Source organism: Heterodontus francisci, chromosome 4 (genome assembly GCF_036365525.1).
Source record: "Heterodontus francisci isolate sHetFra1 chromosome 4, sHetFra1.hap1, whole genome shotgun sequence".
Classification (NCBI taxonomy): Eukaryota; Metazoa; Chordata; class Chondrichthyes; order Heterodontiformes; family Heterodontidae; genus Heterodontus; species Heterodontus francisci.
In genome coordinates, this window is record NC_090374.1 from 176,309,610 (window position 1) to 176,333,738 (window position 24,129).

The 24,129-nt window shown below is 42.3% G+C and overlaps 2 protein-coding genes across 3 annotated transcripts; one reads left to right on the forward strand and one right to left on the reverse strand.

Moving 5' to 3' along the window:
* Window positions 1–1,084: 1,084 nt before the first annotated feature.
* toporsa (topoisomerase I binding, arginine/serine-rich a) lies at window positions 1,085–21,090 on the reverse strand. Of its 2 annotated transcripts, none has more exons than XM_068030624.1 (2): window positions 17,461–20,733; window positions 1,085–8,669 (listed from the first exon to the last, which is right to left on the reverse strand). In XM_068030624.1, the coding sequence occupies exons 1-2, from the start codon at window positions 17,461–17,463 to the stop codon at window positions 5,544–5,546; spliced, it is 3,129 nt and encodes a 1,042-aa protein (XP_067886725.1). In that variant the 5' UTR covers window positions 17,464–20,733; the 3' UTR covers window positions 1,085–5,543. The 2 variants fall into 2 exon arrangements, with proteins under 2 accessions (XP_067886725.1, XP_067886726.1); XM_068030625.1 differs by lacking the exon at window positions 17,461–20,733 and adding an exon at window positions 20,750–21,090 and having other exon boundaries at window positions 1,086–8,669.
* Window positions 21,088–24,126, forward strand: LOC137369427 (small integral membrane protein 27-like). Its single transcript, XM_068030628.1, has 2 exons — window positions 21,088–21,382; window positions 23,376–24,126. The coding sequence occupies exons 1-2, from the start codon at window positions 21,338–21,340 to the stop codon at window positions 23,493–23,495; spliced, it is 165 nt and encodes a 54-aa protein (XP_067886729.1). The 5' UTR covers window positions 21,088–21,337; the 3' UTR covers window positions 23,496–24,126.
* Window positions 24,127–24,129: the final 3 nt, after the last annotated feature.

A 24,129-nucleotide genomic window follows, 5' to 3' on the forward strand; every position in this document is an offset into this window, starting at 1 on the left:
GAAGGGTGTTGTAGGGTACAGAGGGACATAGATAGGCTGCAGAGCTGGGCTGAGAGATGGCAAATGGAGTTTAATGCGGAAAAGTGTGAGGTGATTCACTTTGGAAGGAGTAACAGGAATGCAGAGTACTGGGCTAATGGGAAGATTCTTGGTAGTGTAGATGAGCAGAGAGATCTTGGTGTCCAGGTACATAAATCCCTGAAAGTTGCCACCCAGGTTAATAGGGCTGTTAAGAAGGCATATGGTGTGTTAGCTTTTATTAGTAGGGGGATCGAGTTTCGGAGCCACGAGGTCATGCTGCAGCTGTACAAAACTCTGGTGCGGCCGCACCTGGAGTATTGCGTGCAGTTCTGGTCACCGCATTATAGGAAGGATGTGGAAGCTTTGGAAAGGGTGCAGAGATTTGCTAGGATGTTGCCTGGTATGGAGGGAAGGTCTTACGAGGAAAGGCTGAGGGACTTGAGGTTGTTTTCGTTGGAGAGGAGGAGAGGTGACTTAATAGAGACATATAAGATAATCAGAGGGTTAGATAGGGTGGATAGTGAGAGTCTTTTTCCTCGGATGGTGATGGCAAACACGAGGGGACATAGCTTTAAGTTGAGGGGTGATAGATATAGGACAGATGTCAGAGGTAGTTTCTTTACTCAGAGAGTAGTAGGGGCGTGGAACGCCCTGCCTGCAACAGTAGTAGACTCGCCAACTTTAAGGGCATTTAAGTGGTCATTGGATAGACATATGGATGAAAATGGAATAGTGTAGGTCAGATGGTTTCACAGGTCGGCGCAACATCGAGGGCCGAAGGGCCTGTACTGCGCTGCAATGTTCTATGTTCTATAAGCCATACATCATCCTGACTTGTAATTATATCGTTCTTCCTTCACTGTCGCGGGGTCAAAGTCCTGGAACTGCCTTCCTTACAGCACTCTGGGTGTACCTGCACACCAAGGACTGCAGCAGTTCAAAAAGGCAGCTCACCACCACCTTCTCAAGGGCAATTAGGGGTGGGCAATAAATGCTCACCCTTGCCAGCGATGCCCCACATCCCACGAACGAATAAAAAAAAAAGGAATATCTGGGCAAACTTACATGGGAAAGTCAAAAGACCTGCATTTCAATAGCACCTGTTACTAAAGTGCCTGTGTGTTTTGTTAAATATATTTTTTGAGGATTTATTTTTGAAAGATTGAAGAAATATTAAACTTTGGGGTTTTAAAAGGGGGTCATGTAAAGGCCACTTTACTTTGAAAAACAGTCTCTGGAAATGTTTTTTGAAAGGGGCACTGAGTGGTCTTGTTAGGAAAAACAAGCCTTTCTGGGAAACCACCTGACTTCCAGCTCAATAAACAACAGAGAACTTTGGATACGTGGAGAAGTTGTTTACAAAGAAATGTCAGGCAAACCCCCCACCTGCCAAGACTGAGGCACACATTATTTCGCCACATGAACAAAAACTTAACATTGCAAGTCCTGACTGGACAGACATTTGCATAGTACCAGACAATGTTGAAACAATGGGGACCCCAGCAGTTGCTTCCCCAATACACAATAGTGTCAAACCAGTTCTAGTCACATGACTAGCTGGCTGGAGTTTTGAATTTGAACTTCCTTGGCATTTATTGCAAAAGGAATAGAGCATGAAAGTAGGAAAGTGTTGCTCCAACTTTACAAGGTATTAGTGAGACCACACCTGGTGTATTGCGTACAGTTTTGGTCCCCTTACTTAAGAGATGTAGTTGCACTGGAAGCAGTTCAGAGGAGGTTCACTAGATTGATTCCAGAGATGAGGGGTTTGTGTTATGAAGACAGATTGAGCAATTTAGGCCTTTACTCTCCAGAGTTTAGGAGGAGAGGAGATCTAATTGAGGTATATAAGATGATTAAGGGGATTGACAAAGTAGACATAGAGAGGATGTTTCCTCTTGTGCAATCTAGAACAAGAGGTCATAGTTTTAGGATAAGGGGTAGCAGATTTAAAACAGAAATAAGGAGAAATTACTTCTCTCAAAGGGTCGTGAGTCTGTGGAATTCACTACCCCAGAGTGCAGTGGATGCTGGGGCAATTGAGTAAATTTGAAGAGATAGACAGATTTTTAATTAGTAATGGGTTGAAGGGTTATGGAGAACGGACAGGAAAGTAGAGTTCCGGCAGAGATGAGATCAGCCATGATCATATTGAATGGCGGAGCAGGCTCGAGGGGCTGAATTGCCTACTCCTGCTCCTACTAGTTCTTTTGTTATGTTCTTATTTGAACTCAGAAAGCCGTGTGCTCATGGACTGAGAACAGCTCTTCTCCTGTCTGCCCTCATCTCGCTCTCACCAGCTTTGGAAACCACTGAAGACACGTAATCTCAAAGAGAGAAAAGGTCGCCTACGTGAACAAGGTTTAAAAAGGAACACTGGGCCCAAATGAAACGCAAGACCATATCTTCAATCAAGGACTACAGTGAGCTCGAAGCACAGTAACAAGAGATTGCCTCAAACTGTTGTACTTATCTTTTCTGTCCCTATTTGCATGTGTGTATTGCGTGTGCATGCTAGCGTGGGCGTATCGTATTTCTGTAGGCATTAACCATATTAGAGTTTAAAGTTTAATAAATTTCATCTTTCTTCTTTAAACCATAGAAAGCCTGTTTGTGCTCATTTCCTTGCCTTATAATTGGAAAGTTGTGAACAAAGATTCACAAAGGGGAGCTTAAAACAGCATGTTTAAAATTAAACCCTGTTACAATAAGATCAGGTGAAGATATTAACACACCTCAGACACCTTTCTCATCTGGTTGTAGCGGAAGTGACAGATTAAGGTCAAAATGTTGACTTGCTGTTGTTAATTTCGCTTTTGAATTGTTCTGAGTTGTGGTTCAACTGTATAAAAAGGGAGAACACCTCCAAGAGAGAACTTCCAAGGAATTTCCAAGGAAGGAGAGATGACCACAATCCAGCTCAGCTTTCCAGCACCTCCTTAAAGGACCCTGAGAAATCCACTGTGTCAACTCATCTCGTCTCCTGTCTTTGAAGAAAAGCCTGCCAAATTAATTCTCAACGCTGCCTGAAGAGAACTGTTCTCAAAGATCCCAGTGACATGTCTACGTGTACTCGGAGGCCAGATTGTCTGCCACTTTTGGAACACATTTCTCACCTGCTGTTTCTTCCAGAATGAGCAGTAATAGAGCTCTAAAAACAAAAATCCCTTTATTTTTCCAGTTAACTGGTGTATGTGTAGGTGAGTGTGAAGGGCCAAAGTAAAAAGGGAACTTTAATATTTCAATCTGTGTGTTTATGCTTTACTTCATTACTGGTTAAGACTTGTTTTATTAATAAAATGATAATTTTGTTGTTTATTAAAGAAACCTGGTTGTTGTGTATTGTTCTAGGATAAAAACAGAGGCTATGAATGACCGCATTGGTAAGTGGGAAAAGATTTAAATATATGTTGTGATTGTGGAGAAGTGGAACTAGAATAAACAGTGCACTCCTCCCGCCTCAGTTGTAACACACCCTACATGACCTCAGATGTCCCAAAGCACTTCACAGCCAAAGTATAGCCATTGTTGTAATGTAGGGGGGCATGCAGGTAATCACTTACAAGTAGGATGAATCTTTCGATAAAATTCCAGCCTGTCCACCTTTAACTAAATTGCTGGTGGGTTAATCTAACAGCCCATTTATAACATTTCACAACACCCTCTCACAAATCTCTCAAAAGCAACAATACATTTCCAACTAATGACAGGACATCATGTACACACTATATTATGTCATGCAGGCCCCCACCCGCCAAGAATGAGGCACATTAATTTAGCCACATGGACATTAAACTTCAAATTGCTGCTGGGAAAAGAGGGCCTATTACAAGGAATTGCCAGGCCCCTAGCCAGAAACACATTTTTTGCATACTAGCAGACAGTGTTGGAACAAAGGAACTGGTCCCTGCTCCCAATACACAGAATGGATGTGGTCAGACCAGTTTAGTCAAATGACTAACTGGCTGTTGGAGAGTTTTGAACTGAGAGTTTTAAATTGGAGAAAACAGCGTTTGAAGACAGAAGGCAGTTTTGCTCCTGGGAGAACATCACTCTCCTGTCTGCTCCCATCTCTTTCTCACCAGCTTCGGAATCCACTGAAGACACATGAACCCCAAGAGAGGAAAGTCTCCTACAGTGAACAAGGTTTAAGAAGAATACTGGGTCCTAAAGAAAAGCAAGATCTACCCACAATCAAGGATTCTACAGTGAGCTCGAAGAACCGTTACAACCTCTTCAGATATTGCCTCAAATCTCTCCACTTTATTTTTCTTCTGCTCTTTTCTGTCTCTATTTGCATGTGTGTATCGCATATGCATGCTAGCGTGGGCGTGTCGTGTACCCATAGGCATCAACTGAATTAGAGTTTGTTTAATTTTTAATAAATTTCACTTTTCTTCTTTAAACCTAAGAAAGCCTGTTTGTGCTCATTTCTTTGCCTCATAATTGGAAAGCGGTGAACAAGGATTCACCAAGGGGGAGCTCAAAACACGGTGTGTTTAAAATTAAACCCTGCTACAGTAAGACCAAGTGAAGGCTGAAAGGGACCCCTAGACACCTTTCTCACCTGGTCATAACAATTAGGTTTTTAAAAACTGCCCTTTACCTGCAAGAGATTGAATCAACAGATATATTGACCTGGAAATAGAAAAGGTTAAAATTCCCTGAAGCCCTCCTCTTAACATTACAGGAAACCTTTCTAGTTTGCTGGAAGTGTTAATCAGGGTGACAGAAAGCAAGTGGAAATCATTACTCTGCAAAATCTGCAGAAACCAACTCCTGAGGGTAAGGAACAAAACTGCTACCCACGTTGATTTGTCATCGCTGCTGAAGCCTAAATGTTTTCATCCAATACTGCCAACAAGGGAGCCTGAAAAGTATTTCATTTCACAAGGAAACAGCTCTCAATGTGACTAGAACAAGTTTATCCAGAAAAATTGAATGGGTCATCAAAATCTATTCTTGTAAAATTATTTAAAAAAACATTTTATTGCCAATCCAACGGCCAGTTTTGATTGTTCTATATATTTGGCAATTATTTTAGAACATTCAAGTATGACTATTTACAGACGTTTAAGTGGCTTTAATCTCTCCAAGTCGTCCCGTCTGCATATTGTGAATGTTGACAGCAGTTAAAATGCAAGTTTTTGTGGTGTACTTTTGGCAATGATAAAATCAGATGAAAAGAAACCTGTAACATCTTTAAATAGATAAACCCACACAACTTCTCGTCTGACCTTAATACGCCATATTTATAAAATTTCCAATGGACAGATTAGGCATAGGAATCTATACCTTCTTGTTATTGTTAAGCAGCATCTGCACGCAAAATTTATCTGTACAGTGTTACCAGTCTTGTCACATGAATGTTCTTTTAAAACAAATCTGTACATATGATGCCAGCTGCTGACCACACTTAGTAATCTTCTCGGTGCTACTGTACGAATCTAATAAAAATTCCCTAGGCGAGTGGGGAGGTGGTGGTGGGGCGGCAGGTGAACAGAAGCAATTTCCAATTGTTTTCATGCATTTTCGGTTGGATGATGAAATATGTTGGCCCCGTTAATTAACCTCATTGGGATTTTCAATATCAAAGGCGGCCTGTCTGAAGAGTTTTTCGGAAGGGCTGTACTTGGCGAAGAGCAGTGTTGTCCGTGGTCTTGCTCTTCCCCCTTGAAATTCTGATGACCGTCAGCATCAGTCACTGGATTTACATCATCTTTGTCAAAGCGAGTCTGTTCGTTTGGATTTGGAGGACTAGGATCAAAATCTGCAGACAGTTCGCACACGTCCAAGGACTCTGAGCTTGTGTGCCTGAAGAAAATATTCGGTGCTGCATTGGGAAGATCCCGAGCTGCCCTGTTCTCAAGAACACATTTCTCAAGTTCCAAATTGTTATCTTTAAGGTTAGTGGTTGTTCCTACAGTGCTGTTGTCATCTTCCATGGTTGTAACAATCACATCACTATCACTTTCAATGGTTATGACAAGGGGTGAATGACATTCAGTATCGGCCTGTTCGCTGCTCTTTTCCCTTTTCCGTTTCTTTTTATGTTTCTTCTTTCTCTTGTGGTGCCTACTTGCCTCTGTTACCTTTCCCTCGTACACTATTTCCACACTTGAACTTCTTTTCTTCTCCTTGTGCTTTTTCAACTTTGGTTCACTATCTAACGTACTCTCAAGTAATACAGAGTCACTTTTCGAGTTACTGCTACACTGTGAAAGAGGGCCAGGAGAACTACCCTCCTGTCTGGACAACATGTGAATTTCTGATGACAAATTAGTTAGCTGCAAACATGCACTTTTGCTCTCTTTGCTGGATGAACTTTCCAAATAATGAGTTTTATATTTTCGTTTGCCCCCAGGTTTCTCTTGCCTGACTTTGTCAGTCCTACCAGTAGTTCTAGACCTGGTACTGGATGGGCTTCTTGATTGATAACTTCTGTATTGGTAATAGACATCATCCCTATGGCTACTTGGGCTTCTGAAACTTGTACTTTCAGAACTAGATCGAATTCTATAATCTGAACACGGTGACCCTCTCCTGTGGTGAGTTCTGGTTCTAGGTGCAGCATCATGGCCATCGCTCGGTCTACTGTGGTAACTATATCTTTCCCATTGATACGAGAAACCCCTGTTTCTTTCCTGGTATTCTCTCATGTATCTGTATGTCCTCTCCCTACTTCTAGACCTCCTTCTGTCTCTCACAGTAGCATAGCCTCTGCTCCAAGAACGCGACCTCGCTCTATGTCTGTAAACAACACTGTCACTGTTCTGTGACCTCGTCCGACTTCTGGTGAATGACGCTCTCTCTCTGTTCCTTGATCTCCTTCTGTCTCGGGTTTGATGGGCACGGGTCTCTCTGCTGCCTGATCTGGCCTTCTCTCTTGAAGAAGATTTGTCTCTACCGGTTCTTCCACTCCGGTCTTTAGTTCGATGTTCACCTCTGCTGTAAGTCACCATGCTTCTATCCCTGCTGCTTGATTGCTCATGTCTCCTAAGATCACGCTTGTCTCTACTTTGTGATCGAATTCTGGATCTACCTTTTGAATAGCCTTGAACTCTGCTTGATGTCCTTTCCCTGTGCCTGCTTGGATGTAACGTGCTGCTCCCAGAATGAGAACTTTTTTTATGACCGTGGTGCTTCTCTCTTTTTGATTTATTACTCTTTTTCTGTTTCTTTCTTTTCAAACAGTCCCTAGACACAGACGATCTAGTTGACGATGACCGAGTTGACGAAGACAAACTGCTGGTGCTGTGGAATTGTATTCGCACAGGCTGTTCAACAACCTCGGTGCTTGTGGCCTGCACAGAAACATCAGAGTCTGAACTCAGCTCAATAAGCTCAGGAGTTCTTTCAGCTAAAGGCTTCACATAACCGACTATTAAGCAATCATCGCCTGGACGGGTTGAGCCCTCTTCCTTCGTGCCAGGATCGGTCTTTATTGACGCCGCAAGTATCGAGGATCCAGTCTGTGGTGGTGTCTCTTCAGAAACAACTGAGATTTCACCAGGTGAGGAATTAATCGGTTCCACGGTCTCTGTGACTGAGTAAGAAGGGCCAGGCGTTTCATCGTCCCATCTTGCCTGACTTAGGCCAACAGCTGACTCTGAAGGATTGGGAGTCGGTCTGTCTTCTTCCTGAATGTTAGCGGCGTCAGGCGAGATTGTGATTACAGATAAATCAGAGTCACTTTCTTCCTCGTAGGATGGAGCTGGACAGTCATAGTTGGCCCTCTGGTCATACGATTCCATGTTAAATGGCGCCCGCGCAAAGCTTATAAACTCGTGTAAGAAATGGTCTGTGCGGCTGAGCAGAAAGGGCCGGAGTTCTTCCTGAAAAGCCTCACCTTCCATGTCATATCGAACAATATTAGACATGATGATGTGCTGCACAATATTGACGACAGAACCATGGGAGCCAAACAAGACGCAGAGTTCACGTTTCAACCACGGTATTAACCGGTGAAGACAGGCTGCATTGCGGCGGAAGAATTCAGCAGAAACATCGCGGTACCGACCCCCATCCTGGACGTTCCTGACCCGCAAGCCCGACCGGTACAACTCCCGTCTAAAATTAATCATCTCTTGCTCTTGGACCTGGCGCGTAGATCTGCCCTCGGACTGTGCTCTCCTCCGGGCGCCCAGTCGCAGCATCATCCGACGCAAGTTGTGTCCCTGATGTATCCGGGGCTGCCGCCCAAGCCCTTCAAACACCACTCCGTTGTCAGGCAATTCAGGAATAACTGTGGACCTCCGTGGCTGATGGGTCATCCGACGTTCCCGGGTCAGTGTCGTCCGGTACCTAAACCTCTGCCCGCCCGGACTAGCAAACGAGCCGTTCTCTGTCGCCTTTAGTACATATTCCTGAAAATCATTTTCCGTCCGCACGCTGTGGAAGATGGAGCTAAAAGGCTGTTTGCACAGGGGGCATTCAGCTTTGTTTCGAGACCATTCCTGAATGCAGCGAAAGCAAAATTTATGAAAACAGCGATCAATGTAAGACATGTTGTTAAATCTGTCTAAACAGATGGGGCATTTTGCATCTGGCGATGCTTCAGCCCGGACTCCATGTGGAATTTTGCTGGTTTCAGGCTCTGGTGAAAATTGTTTCTCTGCGTTCAAATCTTCTGTAGCAGACGCCATAATCTGAAAACAAAACATAAAAATCCCAATGAAGTACTTCTTGATCCCACACAAAAACAAAAAGCTGAGAAAAGATGCTTATTTTTGCCTGTAAAATCCAGTGAAGTATAGTACAGTCAGGCTGGAAGTCAGGTCCCAGGCCTCTGCCACTCTATAGCCAGGAGGCTCATGAGTGGCCTGGAGTGACTTACTTCCCAGTTTAGCCTCCCCTAGGGAGTATTTGAAACCAAAGTACATTTGAGATAACAAGCTTAGTTTGTTAGGAACTACAGGTGCAGGCACAAGCACAACCAGTTCGTGCCACCTCGTATCTTTTAAAAAAAAACAGAACAAGGATCTGGCTTAAATTATATTGCCAGAATACAACATATTACTGTACTTTATAGGTGGTATTTTGATGATGCATCCTGCCTCTGCTTTGTACAGCGACTGCATGGCACCACCTGGATAAGCATTTCTCAAATGTACCATTGCAAAATACCTCTATCTGCAGCACAGGATAGTTAAGGAGTAAATCCATGTAATAAAAAGGATCTAGAGGCACTGGAGAAGGTGCAAAAAAGATTTATAAAGATGATACCAGAACTGTGAAGTTATACACATCAGTCAGGGTCTCTTTTCTCTAGAAGGGAGTTCAAAACCAGGGACCATAAATATAAGATAGTCACTAATAAATCCAATAGGGAATTCAGGAGAAACTTCTTTCCAAGAGAGTGGTGACGATGTGAAACTTGCCACTGGGATTGGTTGAGGAGACTAGCATAGATACATTTAAGGGAAAAACAGAGATAAACATGAGGGAGAAAGAAATATTAGAATATGCAGATAAGATGAAATAAAGGTGAAAGGAGGCTTGTGTGGAGCATAAAAACCAGCATTGACCAGGTGGGCCAAATGGCCTGTTTCTGCACTGCAAAGTCTATATAATTCTGTGCAAGATATGAGATTTGAAATAATCTAGGGTTAGAAAGTTTGATCCAAAAACAGACCTTTAGAAATAGGAAAAGATCAGTTTTATTATAGAAGTTTGTGTTACTTTATTGCCCATATTTTTATATTGTGTATCTGATGGCATGTGTCTGTCCTGTACATTCTATGTAACCCATATGCTCTGTACATTACAGACCAAATAATTACCCAGTCAAACCTAAAAATTTTCACAGACAGATCAGCTTCATAGCTGGCTCTCCATCCCATAGTACAAAGTTCTCAACAACTATATAACTTATAGCTGAAGCTGAGAACAGGATTCGAAGTTTTATGCGTGTTGTTTGATAGGATTCACAGCTTTGGGAGGTACTAAGGGCAGCAGGTGCATGGGAACACCACCTGTGAGCTCCCCTCCAAATCACTCGCCTTTCCAACTTGGGAAATATGTCGCTGTTCTTTCAGCATTGCTGGCTCAGAATTCTGAACTCCCTACCTAACAGCACTGTGGGTCGACCTTCGCTACACAGACTGCTGCAGTTCAAGAAGGTGGCTCACCACCACCTCCTCAAGAGCAATGAAGGATGGGAAATAAATGCTGACCTTGCCAGCGACACTTACATCCCGAGAAATCAGTTAAAAGACCAAGTACGGACAGCAATGCTTTGACATCTGGGTTGCCATTATGGATTGAAATGATGGTGATTTTAATTTCACACAGGAAGTAAAACTGCAGTGCCAATTTCAATCCATTCCAGGCCATTTGGAATATGCAACCAATATCATAAATGTAAAAATTTACACAAACCATTATTGACACACAGGACAACATACAAATCGGAAAATGTTCTAAATTCATTTTCTTTAAATAAACAAATCTAATTAACGTAAAAACTCAGAAAGACCGTATGTTCCAGTTTGGCTGCAACAGCCAGCAGCAAACTAAACCAGTAGCATTTTCAGTCTCCCCCTCACCAAAAGATTCACATTTTTCAAAGCAATTGAGCTCACCTCGTTCTCACATCCAAGTTTTCTCAAACTTAATGAACTGCGGAAGAGCTGTCCCATTACCTTGCCAGGGTCAGCAATGTTAATGTGGATTGGTAAAGGAAACTGCAGATAGACTCAGGTATAGTGGTTATGTGTGTAGGTAGAACTAAACCTCCTCCCAGTTGGGAAGGCGAGTGGGATGTGTGTGGTGCCTCTGGTTTGTTCTCTTCCAGCTCCCCCTCTCCACAGGCTCGTGATTTGGATTGGTAGAGGAAACTGCAACTACGCAGCACCATTCAATCCAAGTCTAAATTTCAATATCACAGGTAGCATGTATGTAGTAAAGGCCAAAAAATGAACTTGCAGAGAGGGGGACTGGAAGAGAAAAAACCAGAGTCAACAGACACATCCCACTCGCCTTCCTAACCAGGAGGAGGTTTAGTCCTACCTCCACACATATAACCACTATATGTTAGGCTAATTGCCAAGAAGCAAGATAAAGAATGTGAATGAGTTGCCTGGATTCTCTCTCCCCACGCCCTTTCCCATCAGCTTTCTATACCACAAGAATGTCCAACAATGAATGATAAACTCAGTGCCTGGATACTATTTTGTGCCAAGGTCTGTCCACTGGATTTAAAATTTGGGTCTTCTGAGAGTCCAACTTTTATGATGTTACAAGGATTGTAATTGCATTTATATAGCACCCAGAACATCTAAATGTGTTTTCACTCCCAAGGTTTGCTTTTGGTGTAGAAATCATAATTTGCTATTGCCTTGGGCATCCTCCAACTTTCTAATACTTTATAAACTTCAATAATTTATAAAAGTCTCAACAGAAAACTATTGTTTTTATCCATTTACCTGGAGAGTGTTGAGAATATGGAACTCACTACCAAAGGGACTGGTTAATGCCATAGATGCATTTAAGGGAAGCTGGATAAACACAAAACAGAAAGGAATAGAAGGATATGGTGACAGGATGAGATGAAGTAGAGTTGGAGGCTCGTGTGGGGCAAAAACAACAGCTTTCAGCAGTTGGGCCAAATCTCCTGTTTCTGTGCTCAATCCTCTTATCCACCCCATCATGTGGGATATTGTAGCTGAGGCCAAAACCAGCTGGTTGCCATGTTTTTATTCTTTTCTAATCACTATTATGAGTGAGTTTCAATAACCACTGTCCTTACAACAGCACAGGAGAGGATCAGCTAAGATGGAAGCATTGTAGGATGGCCAAGGAACAGTGATTAACAGAAACAATGCAGGGATGTGTAACAAACGCAAAACGATTTACTGAAATTGAAATCCAGAAACGTATCTAAAAATCCTTCTAACATAAAGCACCTAGCGTGCATCCAGTTTTCAATGCATTACCATTACCATGCTGGGACTTTCCTCTCGAACAACTGTTGACTGTATACAGACTCATCTGGAATACAAACATGCTATACCATGGGTTTGTTCAGAAGTTTTGAACTAGTAAGCTAGAGCAAAACAGTACAGCAACTGGAAGTGTAAGAACTCAACTACAGAAATATTTTACAGTGGACAGATCAAACCTTCCAAGCCTAGCAGACCTTCTGATGAGAGTTTCATTTCAACCTGAGACGCCATCCAATCTGTTGATTAATAAATTGAGTATTTTCCCAGCTTCATGCATTTTTACCTAATGCAGTTTAAAAGAAGTTTAAAGTTTGTGATCGATAACTTAATCGGTGAAAGAATCGCAGAGGCCTTTTTCTGACATGGACTATTTCTTCATGGCAACCATTCTTTTCTGGATACAATGCCTGAATAAAAAGTCAAGAGGTTTGGGGTTTGGTTCTCCTCTTTCTCAGAACTGTTACGCGATTATAAAGTGCCACATAAGAGGCTTGTCAGCAAAGTTAAAGCCTATGGAATAAAAGGGACAATGGCAGCATGGATGCAAAGTTTGCTCAGTGACAGGAAATGGAGTAGTGGTGAATGGTGGTTTTTCGGACTGGAGAAAGGTATATAGTGGGGTTCCCCAGAGATCGGTATTAAGACCACAGCATTTCTTGATACATATTAATGACCCAGACTTGGTTCTGCAGGGCACAATTTCAAAATTTGCAGATAACAAAACTTGGAAGTATTGTGAACTGTGATGAGGATAGCGATATACTTCTGGAGATCATAGACAGGCTGGTGGAATGGGCAGACACATGACAAATGAAATTTAATGCAGAGAACTGTGAAGTGATACATTTTGGTAGGAAGAAAAAGAAAAGGCAATATAAAATAAAGGATACATTTCTAAAGGGGGTGCAGTAGAGGTACCCTGGGGTATATGTGCATAAATCATTGACAGTGGTAGAACAGGTTGAGAAAGGCATTAATAAGGCATGCAGGATCCTGTGCTTTATAAATAGAGGCATACAGTACAAAAGCAACAAAGTTATGGTGAACACTGGTTCAGCCTCAACTGGAGAATTGTGTTCAATTCTGGGCACCGGACTTCCAGAAGGATGTGAAGGTTTTAGACAGGGTGCAGAAAAGATTTAGAAGAACAAAGTGATTACTGACAACGCAGCCAGCAGCTTACATCATCCGACTGCGGCAATCTGCACACATTGGTTCCTACCCTCTGTGCATGCGCTGCATTCCGCAGTGCCAGGACTGGTTGGCGCATGTACAGATGACATCATCGCGTAATGCGGGCAGATGGGGTTGGCGCATGTGCAGATGAGGTCATCGCAACGCAGGCAGATGGTGGGGGGATCCGGGCCGGAGAGAACAGGGGTGGGGGGAGTGGGGGTCTGGGGAACGGGGAGAGAGCAAGAGTGGGGGGAAGAGGGGGTCTGGTGAGCGGGTAGAGAGCAGGTGCGGGGACAGCACGGCCGAAGAACTTGCTGGTGGCGAATGCGCTCTCCTCCTTCCCCCCGCCACCCGCCCCGCCCACTTGCTCACCCCCCGCCCGCTGGCTCACCGCCCGCTTGCCACAACCCCAACCGCTGGCTCACCCGCCTGCCAGCCCACTCCCCCACCCCCAGGCCCGCTCGCCTCCCCCAACCCCCTCCCTGGCCCGCTCGCTCCCCCCCTCTCCCCGGCCTGCTCGCTCCTTCCCCTCCGGCCATTGTGTGCTGCCATGTGTTTAGGTTGCCATCGTGTGATTATTTGAGCAGCACCATCTTTAATCCTGGCAGCTGCCTGAAATCGCAGACTGTGACGTTTTAGTGGCACAGGCTGCATTTGCGCATGTGCCATTGCAACGCTACCTAGTGGTGGTGGTGGTGTCAGCAAACGCAGCCTTATAAGAATGGCTCCAGGGTCGAGGGACTTCAGTTACGTGGATAGACTGGAGAAGCTGGGGCTGTTCTTAGAGAAGAGAAGGCTCAGAGAGGATTTGATAGAGGTGTAAAAAACCAAAGGCAACATAAGGAAAAACTTTTTTTTACACGAGTAGTTAGGATCTGGGATGCACTACCTGAGTGCATGGTGGAGACAAGTTCAACCATGACTTTCAAAAGGGAATTGGCTAATTATTAGAAAATAAAAAAATTGCAGGGCTACTGGAAAAAGATTTGCTCTTGTAGAGTGCCGGCACGGACACGGCGGGCCAAATGGCCTCCTTCTGTGCAGTAACTGTTCCACGATTATATGAATAACTGCCAAGACACACTGTTCCTTGAAATTGAACACTCGACACACAAGAGTATCTTCCCCGCAAACAACCCTAGATTGTCTTGCTCTATGTGGGAAAGAACTGGCCGATAAGGAACTGAACCCCACTGATGCATAGTGTAGCATTCACGCGATCAAAATATCTTAAAAAGGAAATCCCTTGTGACTTATTCATTGCGACAGACCTGCCATCTGTATTCACTCCATTAGTACGTGGAAGATTGAAGCTGTTTCTGTTACAGACATGTGGGTACTGATGTCTATTAATACTTTTTCACCTTCTGAAAGCTCCCAAGTCAGGCACAATACTATTAGATGCAGAATACAGTTCTCTCTACTCTGCCTAAAATTGGACCTCACATTATGTGTGGCACTGCCTTTTATCTGCACCAGCCATCCTTGCAGCCTCTCTCAGCGAGATTGCCCATCTGGAGGAAGCAGGTTCACTAGACATTTGGCTTGAAACTTGCCCAAACACATTTCCACAAGACTTTTATAGGTAGCAGAGAGGTCACTGTCATCTCACCAGTATGGACTGAAAGGACAGTTTGTTCACACACTGCACTAGGCCATTATTAATACTTCACTGTGAACATCGAGGCCCATTATCTTCACAAATCCCTAAAAAGTGGTTTTTCAGCTAAAAGAGAGAGCAGAAGAGCTGGTGTGTATTTTAACACTCATGGATTTGCCAATGGAAATTTTTTCATGTAGCTGCAATTCTGTCATAATAGTTTACCGACATGTATTGAAGGCAGTGAGATTTTTATTTTCTCATGAATAAAATCTTGGCTTCCCTTCAAAAACCTGTGTGTGAGGTAGAATACACCACCAACCTTCCTTTCGTACAAGGGCTTTCTGTCACTCTAAGAACACAATGCTGCCCAAACACAAATACCCAATCATCTTTGCTCATGGGTATAAAACCGTAATTTGCAGGGTTGACAAAAATTGCTTTAACATTAGAAAGATCTGTTGGAGCAGAAGATGAAGATGAATCTACAGAATAGATGCAAAATATAAATATTCTAAGGGAATCCAAACATATTACAGAAGGATTGTGGCCTGTCCCAAACCACTATACAGTATTAGCACAAAACCTTGAAAACAAGCAAATCACACTGACTGGTCCAACATTATTTGACATATATGCAAATATACATTTAAAAAAATCACTTTATATATTGTTTAAAAGTATTCTAAGCAGCACTTCCCTGCAAAAGAACACTTTTATTAACTTAGATAGCACATCAAAGAATAGGGAGGTCACTTATTTGGAAGGTGCAAGTCTAGGTGGGATAGAGGAACAAAGGGATCTTGGAGTACAAATACACCAATCACTAAAAGTCACACCACAGTTTAGCAAGGCCATAAAAAAACCAAACCAAGCACTACAGTTTATTTCCAGAGGGATAGAATTGAAAAGTAGGGAAGTTATGCTAAACCTTGGTTAGATCACAGAGTACTATATGCAGTTCTGGTCACCATATTATAAAAAGGATATAGAAGTGCTGGAGAGGGTGCAGTGAAGATTTTAAAGGATGATACCACAAATGCAAGGATGCCCATATCAGGAAAGAATGAACAGGGTGGGTCTATATTCTCCTGAAAAAGGCTACAAGGAACAACCTAACAGGTCTTTAAAATTATGAAAGGTTTTGATAAGAGTGGATACAGAGAGAATGTACTTGTAGGGAAGAGCAGAACTGGAGGCCATCACTATAGTCACCAAGAAATTCAATAGGAAATTCAGAAGAAACTTCTCTACCCAAAGAGGGTGAGAATGTGGAACTCACTACTACAGTGGGTGGTTGAAGCGAATAGTATAGATGCATTTAAGGGGAGGCTAGACAAGCATATGTGAGAGAAGAGAATAGAGGCTAACAGATTTAGATGAGGAAAGATGGGAGAGGGTTTGAGGAGGTTAGGCCCCAACTAGAGTATTGCATCCAGTTCTGGTCACCACACTTTAGGAACGATGTGAGGGTCCTTGAGAAGCTGCAGAGATTTACCAGAATGATTCCAAGGATGGGGGATTTTAGTTACAAGCTTAGGTTGGAAAAACTGGGGTTGTTCTCCTTAGAACAAAGGAGATCGAGGGAAGATTTAATAGAAGTGTACAAGATTATGACAGACTTAGATAAGTTAGACAAGGAAAAGCTGTTCCCATTAAATAATGGTACAAGGATTAGGGGACATAGATTGAAGGTTTTGGGCAAAAGACGCAGGGGGAATGAGGAAGAAATGTTTTACACAACAGGTGGTAATGACCTGGAACTCACTGCCCACAAGGGTGGTGGAAGCGGAGACAATTAATGACTTCAAAAGGAAATTGATGGCCACATGAAGGAAATAGACTTGCAGGGCTACGAGGATCAAGCGAAGGTGTGGGACAGACTGAATAGCTCCATGGAGAGCTGGCGTGGCCTCGATGGGCCGAATGGTCTCCTTCTGTGCCATAAATGACTCTTATAAACGTCGGCATGGACTGGTTGGGCCAACTGGTCTGTTTCTTTGCCGAATATCCTATGCAATCAGAATTAATCATACCATATCCAATAACTTCAGGCCTCAGCTGGATTACAAGGACTTGGCGTTTACCATAAAGATAAAAGCGAACAATTTAGATTGCTAACAATTTGAACACTGGCTTTAGACAGATGAACCATCAAAAAAAATTCTATTTGGAAATCTAGGTCATTGGAGCATCTGAAACCAAATCTTTTTAGACATTCGGATGAGGTGTTAAACTGAGAACATCTGCCCTCTTAGGTGGACATAACAGATCCCATGGCCACTATTTCAAAGATGAGGGGATTTCTCTCTGGTGTCCCGGGGCAATATTTATCCCTCAACTGACATTGCTGTTTGTAGAATCTTGCAATGTACAAATTGCCTGCCGCATTTCCTACATTACAACAGTGACTACGCTTCAAAAATACTTCATTGGCTGCGAAGAGTGTTGGGACATGCTGAGGTTGTGAAAGGCGCTATATAAATGCTATCCTTTCTTTAGCCATCTATTTGTAAAAAATCCCCAAATCATTTAATACAACAGCCAAAACTATGACTTAACAGCAATGAAGAACTTTGCTGCATACTGCCTCGTGAAACTATCAAAGTAATTAAGACTTTCATGCCTTAGCTGGTCCAGACAGTGACATTAAGAGATCAGAAGAGCAACAGTCAAGATTAAAGTTCAAATACAGTTCCGTCTATTCTAAGACCTCACCATGAAACTCTGAGAAGCTGTAGATATGAGCTGCAGGTGTCTGGGGTAGATATTATCACAGTGCTGAGCAGTATTTCTCCTCTGGTAATAGCTTGGGGTCAAGTTTTGTAATGTCTCTCCATTCCTGATGGAAGCTGCTGTAATTGTTCAGACACTGAGCTCCCAAACTATGTATTCATTAAACCTGTTAACATCTCACATGGAAGAATCAGGAAATTGGTGCCACTTGCTTTGCTGAAAGCCATTAACTGCGAATCAACAGCAGTAAAGGACTTCCTCTGAAGTTTTGTTTTAGCTTGTCTCTGAACTCTCATCCCACTAAACTACATATAACCAATACTTTTTAATTGAACTTATTAAAGCGAAACAATGCTAATTCAGTGTTCAAGCTAAATAGTTGTTTTTATATGGTACCTTATCATGTCATTAAAATATCTCAAGCCCTTATATACAATTAATTACTTTTGGAGTAGACCAACTTACATAGGCAAACATGAGAGCTATTCTGTTTTTGGGTGGTATTTATATTGGGAAGAGTGTTGTCATGACACCTAGCTCTTCAGGACACTCACTAATCCAGCATCTTGAACACTGAGCTACTCGGTTACGTTAATGGTAGTTCTTAAAGACAGCTGGCAGAGCCTGGGAAACCCACTACTTCCTGGGTTGATTACTGAACACCACAGTGTGTTGCTGTAATAAAGCTACTCAAGCACTAGTAATAGCTTTATTACTACATTAACACAAGAAAAGGTTTCACATAAAAGATGCAAACGCTTTTCCTTTATTTCTGTGTTATCACCTCTTCGCTATTTTTTTCTTTTATATATTAACTTCAATTTCATCTATTCCAATCCTTTGTTTCCCCCAAATTAAAGTATCTTATTTGTCTCTTTACTTCCCTGGTTAGGTTAAAAAATGCTGGCTGAAAACAGCTTTAAAAATCCGCTAAGAGTATAATTTTCTGTAGAAAAAGGGAAAGAGTTTTAAACAGAAATGCTCCCCTAAACTTTCCACTCCCATAAGCATCATCTTATTATCGACCACATAAAATAGCCTAATAAAATTGTTATCGATGGAGGCTGAACATTGGAAAAACCAGGAATTCAAATGGGTTCTTGTGTATGTAGGATAATTCGAGATAGCCTATCACTATTCATCCAATCAACACCCCTTGTAATTTCAACCTCTCTTAAATCTCCTGTTTTTTTTCTTCAGTGTAAATAGTTCCAGTATCTCATGTAGATTCCCATCTCTGTCATCATCCTAGTGCATTGTTAGTGCACTAGCCACATGTGGCAAATGAGTCCAGATTGCATTTATCAATAATGCATGTGATCTCAATACTTAAATTCACGTGGTGTATGCCTATGCACTTTAACCTTTTTGAGTGTTTGTTGGTAAAATACTAACAGGTAGAGTGTACGAATGTATTTTGGTTGCGTGAGTGCTTTACTTCCTTGGTTACTAGATGCTGGCAGATCCATGTTAAGTAAATACAGCCATGAAGTAAAAGTAGTTGTTTTCTATGTATCTAAGGAGTTTTCTAATAAAATTGATGGATGTGGCTAAAATGGTTTCACTGTAGCAATACCCAGTAAGTAATTTCTGTTGGACAACACAGCCATAATGAATTTTTGCAACACATTAATGATGGTTTTAATATTCTTTCAATATGGGGACAAGGGCGAAACGGCACACAGCACACAAATTGTGGCCTAACCACTGCCATATACAAATTTATCAGTCTTGTAATCTATGGCTCTATTTATAAAATCCAAAATGCTGTTAACTGTTTGCATAGCTTTATTTACTTACACTGGAACTTTCAGGGAATTACATATTTGAAGTCCTGGGTCTTGTTCATCCACACCCTATATTTGTGTCATTAGTTAATTTCTAAATGGTATTTAAATCATCTATATTTAATCAAGAACAAAAGTGAACACAGCATTGACATATGGGTACACCCCCCACCATTGCTCCTCTCATCTTGTGATTCATATTAGCCTAACTCGTTGCTGCTTACCAATCACCCTTCTAACCTTGCTTCCACACCTCTTATATATGAATAAACTGACAAGTGATATATACGCATTGAATCAAAGCACAGAAAGCCATTTGGCCCACCCTGCCTGTCCCAGTTCTTTGAAACAGATGTCCAGTTAGTTGCACTTCTCTGCTCTTTCTTCAGAGCTCCAAAATTTTTCTCTCTTCAAATATTTATCCAATTCCCCTTTAAAAGTTACGACTGCATCTGTCTCTACCACACTTTCAGGTAGTGCATTCCAGATCACAACTAATTGCTGCATAAAAAAATATCATCTCATTTTACCAGTTACCTTAATTCTACGTCCTCTGGTTACTGACCCTGCCATTCTCCCTATTTACTCAATCAAACCCCCATAGAATTTGGAAAATTTCTATTAAATCTTCCCTTAAGCTTCTCTGCTCTGAGAACAATGGCAAATTCACTTCACATAACTGAAGTCCCTCATTCCAGGTACAATTCCAGCAAATCTCCAGTGCAATCTCTTCAAGGCTTCTGACATTTTTCCTATGGTTTGGTGTTCAGAATTGAACACAATACCCCAGCTGAGGTTTAACCAGCATTAAAGGTTGAGCATAACTTCCTTGTTTTTGCTCTCTATAACTATTTAAAAAGTTCGGGATCCCCTATGCATTTCTTTTTAAAAAGCCACATCAACTTGCCTTGCCACCTTCAAAATGTTCTAAATGTGCACACATAGATCAACTCATTGTCATTACAATCATTGCAACCAGACCCCGGTTGATAACATATGAACAGGAAGATCTATTCAGCTTCTCAAGCCTGTTCCACCATTAAGTGAGAACAAGGCTGTATCTTGACTCCATCCACTTGCCTTGGCTCCATATCCCTTTATACCCTTATCTAACAAAAACCTATTAATCTCAGATTTAAAAGAATGAATTGAGCTGGCACCTATGCTTTTTGTGGGAGAGTGTTTCATACTCCTACTACCCTTTGTTTGAACTGCTTCCTAACTTCTCTCCTGAATGGCCTGGCTGATTTTAAGGTTGAGTTGGACTCTCCCAACCAGCAGGAGGGAAACATCTAAAACCCCGAATACCAATGACATGTTTTAGTTTGAAAATCCTAGCCCCTTTGTTGCTGCATTGTCGCCTCGTAACTACACAAATTGTTCCAGCCGGCAATCATTCTTACTGACTCCTGCCAGGCCGGGACATGTAGGCCTTTGTCAGCTTCCAACTGCACAAAATCCTCTTCCCCTGGCCCGTCTCTTACCTGCAACAGCCACTCACTACCCGATCTTCCACTTCACTCGAATTACAATTATTTTAATTGTGTTTTTTTTTCTTTAACTACTATAGCATCCCACCCTCTCCTCCTCGATCCGGTCGCGAACATTTGCTCCCGTTATTCCCGCTCAGGCCCCAGCCGGGACAGGCCTCTCCCTATGAGGGGGTTACACCATCACACAAACGCGATGAGTGACGGCGTCGCACTGGCCACCGGGACGCTGGAGGACCAGGGCGCCCCGCGCGCTGGCGGCCGGGATTTCGGAGGACCAATGGCTCCTCACTCCCTCCTCGGCTGGCCCTCAGAGGACCAACCATTGCAGGACTAACGCTCCACGCACTGGCCGCCGGGACATTGGAGGACCAACGACCTCCCTCACGACGCTCGGAGGACCAACGCTCTCTGCGCTGGCTGCCGGGACGCTTGAGGACTCCGAGAGGATGCACAAAGTGCCGGTCAGGACCAACCGCTGGGATTAGACGAGGGCATTTTAGATCTCCTCGATCTTTTTATTTGGAAGTGTAGTTTCCCACTGGTGGCTGGTTGTCCTGGTGAAGAGAGCCCAGGGCCGTCATGATGCCTGTTAGTAAGCGAGCGCTGGATTGGATTTATTCCATTGTGAGTATTCGGAGTGAACAGTAGGGGGAGCATTGTTGCCAACTCTGGTTGGACATAGTCCTGGAGATGAGTCTTTAATTCTTGGAGACTCCAGGGACTAGAAAGTTGGTAGCTTTACCAGGAATTGTGGTGTTGACTGGAATATGTTGTTCATTTTGCATCTCTCTGCTTTATTCTGCACAACCTGTATTAAATTTCACTATGCCATTGCTCTGTTCACTTTGTCTAGCTCAGTATAATTTCGGAGCTGTATTCCCTAAAGCTTAGTTTAACCGGCTGAACATTTTGCTGGCTTTGTATTGGGTTTGAGTCCAGGTACACTTAGGAAGAGCAGTGAGTTCAACACAAATCATTTGGGCCACCCACCCATATGTGACTCCTCTAACAAGTATTCCTCATTTTCTACCCTTCCACCAGTTGCTTAATCATGCCCAAAATGTACCTAGCAGCCACATAGCTTTGAACAAAGCTTATACATCATTTAAAAATGCAGTATAGCTCTATTAAAATCCATGGGCCTGCATTGGGGAATAATGCCAAAAGAATAACTTGTGGTCTCTTAGCACCATCCACTAGACTTCATGTAATAAAAACAGAAAATGCTGGAAATACCATGCAGGTCAGGCAGCATCTGTGTAGAGAGAAACAGAGTTAACATAGGAAATAGGAACAGGAGTAAATCATATGGCCTGTCGAGCCTGCTCCACCATTCAATATGATTATGGCTGATCTTGGGCTTCAACATCACTTTCCTGCCCGCTCCCCATATCCATTGATTCTTTGAGAGACCAGAAATCTGTCTATGCCAGCCTTAAATATACTGAACAATGGAGCATCCACTACCCTCTGGGGTAGAGAATTCCAAAGATTCACAACCCTTTGAGTGAATAAATTTCTCATCTCAATCCTAAATGATCGTCCCTTTATCCTGAGAATGTGCCCGTGTTTTAGATTCGCCAGCGAGGCAAAACAACCTCTCTGTCTACCCTATCAAGCCCCTTCAGAATCTGTTTCAATGACATCACCTCTCATTCTTCTAAACTCCAGAGAATATAGACTCAATTTACTCAGCCTCTCATCATAGGACAACCCAATCCTAGGAACCAATCTAGTAAACGTTCACTGTACTGCCTCCAATGCAAGTATATCTTTCCTTAAATATGGAAACCAAAACTGCACACAGTATTCCAAGTGTGGTCTGACCAAAGCCCTGTACAATTATAGCAAGACTTCTTGTATTCCAATCCCCTTGCAATAAAGGCCAACATACCATTTGCCTTCCTAATTGCTTGCTGTACCTGCATGCTAACTTTGTGTTCCTTGTACTAGTGTACCCAAGTATCTCTGAACATCAACATTTAAAGTTTCACGCCTTTTAAAAATATTCTGCTTTTCTATTTTTACGACCAGTGAATAACCTCACACGTCCCCACATTCTCCTCCATCTGCTACCTTGTTGCCCACTCACTTAACCTGTCAATAACTCTTTGCAGCCTCTCTCTGCCCTCCTTATAGCATGCATTTCCACCCACTTTTGTACCATCAGCAAATTTAGATAACTTACTCTGTCTCTCCATCTAAGTCATTAATATAGATTGTAAATAGCTGAGGCCCAGCACTGATCCTTGCGGCACTCCACTAGTCACAGCCTGCCAACTTAAAAATGTCCCATTTATGGCTACTTTTTTCTTCCTGTCCATTAACCAATCTATCCATGCTAACATATTACTCCCAACTCCATGAGCCCTTGTCTTGCGTATTAACCTTTTATGTGGCACCTTATTAAATACCTTTTGGAAATCCTACATCTACTTGTTTCCCATTATCTACCCTACTGATGTTTCAGGTTGATTACCTTTCATTTGAACTGCGCAGACTTTAACGTTAACGCTTTCCCTCACCACAGATGCTGTCTGACATGCTGAGTGCTTTCCAGCATCCACAGTATTTTGCTTTTTCATTTAGTGTAATGTGTATCTCTCATCTTGTACAGATACTCCTGATCATCGTCTTACTCTCTTGGGGATTTGTTATTTATGCTGCCAGGATTACAGGTATTCAGCAGCTGCAGAAGAAATTTCCAAACTCATTTGCAAAGTTACAAATTCATTAAGATTCTGCCAATGCGAGGGCACCAGTGATCGTAACAGACGAAGCAACACACAGCTGAGGAAATTGTATCATTCTAAGCTGCACACAAGTATAGATCTGTTGTAAGCAGTGCAAACATAACTAGATTCATGTGCAAAGAAATGACTGTGCAAGATTGCAAATGGGTGTTTATTATATTTCCCTTTTTAATTACTTCTAATCATAAAATGTCACCTAAATTTTGATGTATATTTTGATAATGAAGCTTTATTACCAAAGAATTGTACGTCCTGATATTTGTATATTTTTCCATATGTAAACATCATTGAAGTTTAAAATATTTTGTTTTGTTGCATGGATTTGAATGAAACAATTAAGTTAAAATAGAGTGATAAAGATTTGAAGCTTCGAACGGATCGGTTGAGGTGAATAGAATAGATGCATTTAAGGGAAAGCTAGATAAGCATATGGGGGGGGGGGAAGGAATAGAGGGATATGCTGATAGAGATGAAAAAGTATGGAAAAAGGCATGAGTGGAGCATAAACACTGACGTGGACTGATTGGCCCGTTTCTCTGCTATTGTAATATTATAATATGTCATTCTATGTAAAATATCTTGCACAGAAAATTAAAAAGAACACTTGGCTACTCATAT

What these genes read in the sequence shown, in the direction of transcription:
- LOC137369427 (XM_068030628.1), top strand. Translation starts at nt 21,338, where the DNA reads ATGATGCCTGTTAGTAAGCGAGCGCTGGATTGGATTTATTCCATT. An exon ending in TGGATTGGATTTATTCCATT is followed by an intron (nt 21,383 to 23,375) that starts GTGAGTATTCGG and finishes CATCTTGTACAG; the next exon opens with ATACTCCTGATCATCGTCTT.